General features: G+C 43.5%; 1 protein-coding gene across 4 annotated transcripts in view; it reads left to right on the top strand.

Moving 5' to 3' along the window:
- Positions 1-9,354, top strand: part of ARHGEF4 (Rho guanine nucleotide exchange factor 4) — a 385,996-nt gene extending 376,642 nt beyond the window's left edge. For all 4 annotated transcript variants that reach the window (XM_014522338.2, XM_025209647.1, XM_025209659.1 and 1 more), the window contains 3 exons: positions 1,187-1,430; positions 2,147-2,224; positions 3,989-9,354. In XM_014522338.2, the coding sequence (XP_014377824.2) occupies positions 1,187-1,430; positions 2,147-2,224; positions 3,989-4,146 (480 nt within the window). In that variant the 3' untranslated portion in view covers positions 4,147-9,354. The remainder of the gene's footprint in view (positions 1-1,186; positions 1,431-2,146; positions 2,225-3,988) is intronic.
- The last annotated feature ends 6 nt before the right edge of the window (positions 9,355-9,360 follow it).

The following is a 9,360-nucleotide window of genomic DNA, read 5'->3' as shown; positions in this document are numbered from 1 at the left end:
TGCGGGAAAGGTCCTCCCGTGGGCTTTTGTGGGGGGGGGGGGGCCCCCCCCCCCCCCCCCCCCCAACTCAGGAGGCACCTGTTGCCTGTGGTGCCAGCTACTGTGCATTTAATTAGTACCTCATATTAGACATACTAAACTTAATGTGCAGTAGCTATGGCACATGAATGCACAATGTAGATATGCGAATCTTGTACAGCTTTTAAACCAGGCAGTAAATGAAGCTGGGACAAAAAAAGCAAGCTTTGGTTTTTAGCTTTTGACACTTTCCATTGGCCATGCAGCATTTAAAGATCAGATCTGCAGTTTTTTGACATGCCTGGGGAGAGCGGCATTAATGATATGGATCAGGCACCAGTTTCTCTCACACATTCTTTCATGGTTTTAAGGACTGGTCTCTGGGCCTGATATTCCTGAACGCCCTCAGGTTAGGTCAAAAGTCCAGTCCCCCTGAACATGAAGGTCAAAGGCTGTAGGCAGGGTTTTACCTGGCCATTTGTGTTCATTAAAAAGTGCAATGATCACAGATACACCTGTGTGATGGTCACATCACACAATTGTGGCCCAGTAAGTGGAAATTCAGGAATACTTATTCATGTCTGAAGCACTGCTTATGCTAACATTTTAGTCACTCAGAAACAATGAGGGCATCATATCTGACACTAGCACTGACTTTACATTTTATTAGTATCATTAGTTGAAAGATCTCATCATGAATTTTGGGGGCTTCACAGTAGCTCAGTGACCATTAGGCTCAGCTAGAGCTGTGACCGTCTCTTTTTACTCTGAATTAGAAGAGAGGGATGAATTTCTAGTCCAGTTTTCATGCATAATTGGAAAAGGCTTATGTTCACAGAGGCTTTGGTGTAGCTGGCAGTTTTAGTAGGATATCATCATGCCACTTTAAGGTTTCTCAGGATAGTCCTGCTTAGATACACATGCAACTAACAAAAGAAACTGAATTGTTGCCCATCCATTTCCTGTAAGACTGTAACCAGCATAAGAAACAGAATGGAAAAAACCTCATGCAGTTTTGAGCAACAGTCCAAATTGAGATGTTTGGTTTTTCTTTATAAGGCAGGCATGGTCTTTAGCAAAGTAACACCAGAAAGTGAAGGAGGGGCGGGGGCGGAACACCCTCAACTGCGACAGAAACTTGAGCATGCTGTCATGTGATCTCTCATAGGACCTCCTGCGCCGTGACATCTTATATTACAAGAGTCGGATCAACATGGACGACATGGAAATAGTAGATGTGGAGGATGGGAAGGACAAGGACTTCAACATCAGTGTTAAAAATGCATTCAAGCTGCACTGTAAGACCACAGAGGAAGTCCACTTATTCTGTGCAAAAAAGCCAGAACAGAAGCAGCGCTGGCTCAAAGCATTTGAGAATGAAAGGAAACAGGTTCAGCTCGACCAGGAAACTGGTACGGAAAGACCAGCTGGTGCCTAACATAGCCCCATGCCATTTTAAACTGAAATATATGCCAATGCAATAAATGAGCCCCTCAATCCCATCCCTGGGCTGTTGCTTCATATATTATGCATGATGGTGTTTTCCTTTTCCTCTCATTGGGTACCAAGAAAAACATAGCAGAGAGAGCAAATTCTGAAATGAGATCTCAAGGAGCTGTAGAAATCTTTGCCAGGCCTTCTTGAACAATTAAGTAGTCAGTACATTATGCATATTATATATCCTTCTGCAAAGTACAGCGGTAGAGACAGACGTGTCACTCTCTCAGCATGCACAGCTCAGGTTCTAGCCAGGTTCTTGTATGACCCTCTCTTTTCTGTGGGCCAAACCCATCTAAACTTAGCCTTATGTGACTGGGGCTGGATTGTGTCAACCCTGTTTATGTGGCTCCTGTGGAGGGCCAATGCACTGACACCACCACAGCCTGCAGGCAGTTTGTGAACTGTATTCATCCAGGATGCAGGGAGTGGGGTGCAGCAGACACAACTAGCCTAGTCATCTTCCTTGGGTACCCGGTGCACTGGAAGAAGCCCCTGCCCTCCACTAAGCTATGCCGCTGAAGCACAATCAGAGCCAGTGATACTTGTGCGTCCCGAGATTTTGCCCTTTTAATATATGCTTATCCAAGAAAAATCATACGTGAAGTGATGCAAGTGCCTTATTTTAAAGGTTTTTCGATCACAGAAGTGCAGAAGAAGCAGGCAATGTTGAATGCCAGCAAACACCACCACAGTGGGAAGCCCAAGGGTGAGTTTGGATCTGTTTGGTTTTCCCCCCTACCCCAAGTATTTCAGTGCTTCTGAAAAGGCAGCACACAGGGTTTGAGCTGGTCAGGCCTACTGCTTGCCACCATTCAGGAGACTGGTTCTGGTCATTTCTTATGCCATAGCTTGGAAGCCCATCTTCTCTCAGTAGGAAGGTTTATAATACTTAATGGCAGTGTCACATTAGTCATTTGGTAAGCAGAGAGGCAAATGAATAGGTAATTGCTTTTTCAACAACAGTTTCTGATTTCCATAAATCCAGACTGACAGGAAATTACAATAAAATTGGATTGAAATAAAGTAAAATATGCAGCTCCGTCAGTTTATCAGCAAGTAAACTGTTTGTAAAATCAAAAACTTTACTGGCACCCAGATATAAATTAATTCAGATTTGCTGCTGGACACCTACATGGCCGACTACCAGACAGTCTGAATTACATCACAACTGTTGAGGTATTTCAGCTTTTCTGTAATAGCATTTTTGTTCATAAAAACTTTACAAGCAGTTATTCCTTTAGACTGTGGTAAAAGATAACACTTGTATTCTTTCCTCCTGAATTACTAAGATGTAGCCTCAAGCTCCTTTACTAGTAAAAGTCCTTAACTAAACACAATGTCAAAGAGATCCAAGCCTTAAAGCCATCCATTGTAGTTTAAGTAGCTGTGAAATTTTATTCTTCCCCAATCTTGATCCAATTCCCTATTGTTACTATTTAGAGGCAAATAATTAAGGATTAATTAAAGATATGTTTTACCAATGAACTTGCAAAGCAAGGTCTAGGGATCATACAGGAAGAAATACCAACAGCAGCAGTTACTCACTTTCACAATCTACCACATCGAGTGCTATTGCTTTAAGTTGAATCAGGAAACACAATTTTGCAGATTGTCTTTGACAAGCTAATATTTTTGCTGGAGCAGGTTCCTCATCACTGAAGAATGAGAGGAAATGACGACATGTAAAATGATCCTGATGACACACATGCAACTGTCCCTGAACTATGGCAGTGAGCTGCAGCACCATATTTTGGTGCTGCCTTCAATTGCATGTAATTTTTTTCTGCATAAGCCCATTTTGCTATTGTGATTAGTGTCAATCAAATGACACTAACAGAAGCTCTTGTGTAGGCCACATGGTGGGCTCAGAGATGTGGGAGACTGGCAGCTCTAGATAGGTTAAAGAGATTGCAGTCCTTAATGAAGCTGAGGAAAGCCTGGAAACCAGCCTTCCTTGACTATGAGACGTAGCTTGCATCTACTCGTTACTTTATGTTCCAGAAACCCACAAGAGCGCTCAAGGTGGTTAAATACAGTTAGCAGCTACTGCCCAGGGGACTGTTCAGTGGCTTCTGACTGGAGACTACCATTCCTTTGAAACAGGGTCCTCCAGGCAATTTGAAATGATGTGGTCACTTGCATAGAAGGAAGAGAGAAGAAGTGGAGGAATGATAAGTAGCTTTTAGGGGGAAGTAGAAAGTGTTCTTAGGCTAAGAGATTGGGCTGATTAACTGTTTACCATATCAGCTTCTTTGTGTGCACACGTGCCCCCAAGGCAGTGCTGTGCAGAGAAACCCGTCATGGCTTTGGAGTTCTGTCTACATTTAAGGGTGGCTGCTGGCTGTTTTAAAGGGTATACTAATATCCAACCAGAACAAATCTAGTTAACGCTAGTGGTGACTGAGTAGGAGCTGGGATTGGGACTGCACCAGCCTAATGTTTGCCCTTGCCTGTCTCCTTGTCTGCACAGCTGTCACCAGACCCTACTACGACTTTCTGATGCGCCAGAAGCACCCCACCCTGCCGGCCAACCTGCCCCAGCAGCAAGTCTTCATGTTGGCAGAGCCCAAGCGCAAGCCTTCAAACTTCTGGCAGAACATCAGCAGGCTGACACCCTTCCGGAAATGAAGGGCAGCCCCGCGTCTGTGCCTGAATCCCCTCCAAGAAAGCACTTTATCCATCAGCTCTGGGATACTTGAGCCCAGACTCCTCCAATCCTTTGTCTGCAGAGGACGGTGCACGCTCCTTCCTTCCCTATTTATTTTGCAGACTGACTAAACTCAATGGCTCCAAAATGGGACACTGTGCTCGTACCAGTTTAAGTGAGCCGACCTTGCACAGCACCCAGCAGCTCTGTAACTCCCAAGCAAGAGAACACAACAGCATGGAGCCCAAAGTGTGTTTCATCCTCAGATTTCCCTTACTGTCCGTTTGCATCTTGAACCATTCCTCCCAGCTGGGAACATAATTGCTGTATGACGACTACCAGAAAGACTAACTTTCAGTCAGTGCGGCTCTCTGTGCAGAGATGTCAGCTGGGTCAGTAGGACATCTACCTGCTTGGTGTCTACTGAGCATGCCCAAAACACTGGTTCCATTATTGCTGATGTTATGCACTTTTGGGGGGAATTAAACCCTTTCTTCCACTGCCACCATCCCCAGTGTTTCTCATCAAGGAAGTGATATCCCTACATGTTTAACAAATTGATTAGCCTTTATTGGCACTTAGAAAAGGCAGCAGTGAGTATCACTGTGACCTTTTTACTTCCTCCTTAGTTCAGCACACTGATGAAGAACCATAGTATCTTAAATGGTGCCAACCAACTTACAGCATGAGTAAAAGTACAAGAATCTCACAATCTAGCTGGTTTTCTTGAGTTATGTTTGTTAGGAAAAATTGTGCCTAAATTAATACTCCTTAGACTCTTTCCATCATCACTCTGCCATATTTCCTGGCCAATGAAAATGTTCATTGTTTGTAATGTGTTTTATTTATGGTAAAAACAAAACTGTGTATTTTGTAAGTTTGTAATTGGTCTTGTCAGATGTTAACTTGATGCCTGTTTTGTCTGTCTTTTTTAACAAAAACAAGGTGGCCAACACTTGCAAACCTAGCTCCCTAAAGTTAGAATTCATGGCTGGGCACTGTGGTCTTGGCTTTTCACATGTTGTGGGGGGACAGGTGGGGGGAAGAGAAACAAGTCAGTTCTAGAAGACCCTGACCATGGGATTTGGAGTCTACCTTTAGGCATCCAGGTTTGATAACTGTGGCCAAAAAGAATTCATTTAATCCTTGGTTAGTAAAAGAAAAGATATGCCTTACAATAGTGAAAGAGTTAGAAGCCATACTGACTGAATTCCATAGTTTAGGAGAAAGTCCTGTGAGGTTGGAAACAAGATATCCATTCACTCCAACAGGATGCTATTGTGAGTGAGCACTAACTCTCTGCAAAGCTCAGAGGTCCAATGTATGCTGATGCTGTAGCTGACCAAAGTCTGGTCATCCGGGGATATCTGAATTCAGTAGCATGTATAAAGTCATTCTTGCACTATATCTTTCCCCACACAAGGGGCTACATTTAATTTCATAAAGAAACTTGTAAAAGTAACCTGCAGCCTGTGTGTGTGTCTTACATGTCTGTATCCATTTGTGTGGTCCTTGTTTTCCCTCTTCACGATCATAGCAAGCTTGTTCTTGCTGCATAAGCGGCCATGTGGGAAGCTGGCATCTCTTGGATAGCACATCTGCTGAGACTAATGGGAACAGAAATAGACTGATTACTTGCAATGCTGTGCCCAAGCATGGTAGTGTAAAGTAACATCCATCTCTCAAATTCCTGCCATGGGCCTGGATGGGTTTCAGCGTCGAGTGTAACAGCCTGTAACTAGTCTCTGCTAAACTTAAGCCAAAGTCAAGAACATCACTGGCTGAGCATATTATACCAAGCACATCATTCAAGGCTGTTTTCCTTAACTAGAATTACCTTTTATTTATATAACTTGCAATGAACACTTGAGCTCTTCAACTGTGATTTGCCTCTTACTGCTGCAATGAATGAGATCAGAAAGCAGTGTCAAGATGTAAAAACTGCCTAAGATTATCTCTATATATGAACTGAGTATAACATATGTAATAGACATGCAGCACCTACTCACTGCATCTTGCAGCCTGTCACGAGGAGTGATGCTTGTCTGTGGAATGAGATGCCTAAACTGTGGTTAAAATTTTCATTGGTGTACAAAAACAAACAGTCTAGGCCCTCTTCTCACATTTCAGTTAACAACATTGTAGCCATACCCTTCTCTTGGTTGCAATGCTTGCTTTTTTGTGGGTCATTTTGTGCCCACCCCATTTCCTGGTACTAGTACTCTTCCCCAGAACAGATAGCAATAGCTATGGACTAACACAGTCTTAACTAGGAGGTATCTTAAACTGCTCCAGCCATATTAGAAAATGGGTGCCTGGTTAGTAACATGCTCCCCTCAGGGCAAGGGCTTCCTCCATCTTAACATTTTAAATCATTCTCCTTCCCCCCCCGTCCAGTAACAAGCCATTTCATTTGGGCAATTAAAAGTTTATCTGCTACTTTTCATAATGCGAACCACATGGCTGCTGCAACATGTTTAATCTCTTGCATAGAGTCATCTTTTTAGGACCAGCTCTGCTTCACAGAGGTTCATGTGACTAGAGCACTGAATTGCACCACTTGTGGGGGGGTAGAGAGACCTGATGGGTATTGCAGAGATACTGCACGACAGTAGGTGCTGTTCCTTTGTCCCATGTATCCTGAGTGTCTGCACTCCTTCTTCCTTACCATAAACATGTCTGTTTTGATTGGCCAGGAAGCAAATAGGTTGATATGTAAATGATCATTTTTCTGAGTCTAGGAGTACTTGGTGAGAGGAGCTTTTTTACCCTGTACCGACACAGTTTTAATTTGTACAGACAATGAGTTTAGGGAAAGGCTGGATTCACTCTCACTGGCATAAGTCAGCAGTAATTTCACTGAGCTAATGGGGGTTAAACTGATAGAGAAACCAGTCTAACAAAGTTCAAGAATCTTGAAAAACAAAACTTAAGGGACACGTTGACATTGCCCTCATCATAGTAGTCCAAAGAACAGAAAAAGCACGTAGATGAAATATTACCATTTCTTCCAGAACTTGTTTTACACATAATTAGCACATGCACATTTGTTGAAAACCTTCTGCAGACATCTTTTTTTTTCTGACAGAGGCCAAAGTAGGACAATCCTGTCAAGTGCTGTTCTTAACTGTGTATTCTACAATTGTTCAGTTTAGTTGTCTACAGGTAAATGTTCATATTGCCTCTTCAGCTGTACCTCTAGCATTGTAAGAGACACTGCAGACTAGTGGCTGATCTCACTACCATGCAAGCCACATTCAAGACGACAGGAACTGTGCCATCAAATGGAGCCATGATTTAGATCCTGTACACACACGAGAGTTACAGGACTGACACTGGCATGACTGAGATAAGAATTCAGCTTGCTTCAAGATTTCTTTCATGTACAAACATGTATATAGAGCCATTCATATATAAGCACATGTGTAAACTGGTTCTATCCAAGTGGAATTTTAACTGTTTCATCTTAGGTTATATCCAATAATAATTCCTTTTTATTCTAGTCATGAGACTATTACTTTATAGATGAATCATTGTGTTCTCAGATACACATATTCCAACTAGACTGGTTTTCTACAATTAAAACATAGGAATTTTCTTCCACATTATTCAATTCAAGTATAGGTGAATATAAAGGGAACAGTAATTCAACATTCTCAGAGGGAGTTCTGTGTCCCCTTCCCTTATCTTGGACTCTGGTTTTGGGGTTGGAGTTACTGAATTTGCACCGCCAATGTTAAAGAAAAGCAAAAAAAAAGGACAGCGGTCAATGTGTGAGTGAGTATTTATATACATAGTAGGTAATCGTCCTGACTATAATACAGTCTCTCAACGAATGAGACCTTTTTCCTAGTGTATCAAGTTCAATAAAAGAATTTTTTTTTTTAAATTACAGAAGCATGCTGAAAACCCAAAGCAACCCTGCTTAGCCCCGAATCTACTATGATAGCCCGCAGGACTACTGGCTTCTTACTTGCTAAGGCCTCAATGGTCTCAGCTTCCCCAAAATTAAAAAAAGAAAAAAAAAACAAACCAGATTTAGGCTGGGCCCAGCCACCTAGGCTCAGAGACACTGCCAGGGCTCCAAGTGAAGCATAGTTCAGAATCTGAGACTTGGCATGGCATGCTGAAACCCCGGAGGGGTTGCCAAGCCCTGAGACTTTGCCCCAGGGACCTCTAGCACTGCTCCGATGAACTCTGAAGCCCAATGAGCTTAGCACATGTTGTGGGGTAAAACAAATCTCCCAAATCCACAAGGTTGCATCTGGGCAGCTCAGACACACACCACGGCTTTAACTCGCAACCTTCTGGTTCCTAGCTCATTACAGGAGCCCCTTGGCCCTGTGGCCTTAATCCTGTGATCCAGCAGGAGGACCCACCTCTGAAGATCTCAAGAACTTCAGTGGCCTAATGCTCTTCACATCCTATGCTACGCTACACAAAAAAATATTTCATGTGCCTTGCGTGAGGGCCCTGGGCCCAGCAAAAAGAGGCTACACTCAGCCACAAAGTCCCCTTTTCTACCTACAACCATCATCCTCACAGCCCCAAACCTACTACACAAAATCTGCAGCGCTGCTGACTTCTTACCTGCTAGGGCCTCAATGGTCTTGGCTGCCCCAAAATTAAAAAACAAACACAACAACAAAAACCCCAGACTTGGGCTGGGCCTAGTCACCCCTGCTCAGACACTGCCAGGGCTCCGAATGAAGCACGGGCCAGAATCTGGAGCTTGGTGTAGTATTCCACGCCAACCCCCGAGGCTTTGCTCCCTGAAGCCCTAGCACTGCTCAGGTGAGCTCTGAAGCACATCTAAACCCATCATGTGTTGGGGGGCAATATTTTTATTTTTATTTTTTTACTATACTGCTGTAACTGCTTGTATTTTCTCTTTTTCATAGCAAGTTGAGCCATGCAGCTGGTAATAAGAATTATTGCTTTACGTTAAGTCAGGGGCAGGCAATTATTTCAGGCGGAGGGCCACTTACTGAGTTTTGGCAAGCCATCTAGGGCCGCACAACAGGCAGCCAGGGGCAGATAACTATTCATTTTCTACATTTTTTTAGGGGCCCTACGGGCCAGATAGAACAGCCTGGCAGGCTGCATCTGGCCAGTGGGCCACATTTTGCCCACCCCTGCATTAAGTGCTTGAACTAAGCAAGTGGGAGTGGAATGATTTTTTTGAAGGATGGTGC

The sequence above is a fragment of the Alligator sinensis genome, unplaced genomic scaffold (genome assembly GCF_000455745.1).
Source record: "Alligator sinensis unplaced genomic scaffold, ASM45574v1 scaffold237_1, whole genome shotgun sequence".
Lineage (NCBI taxonomy): Eukaryota > Metazoa > Chordata > Crocodylia > Alligatoridae > Alligator > Alligator sinensis.
Note: the sequence above shows the minus strand (reverse complement) of the source record. Positions and strands in the feature narration are given on the sequence as shown.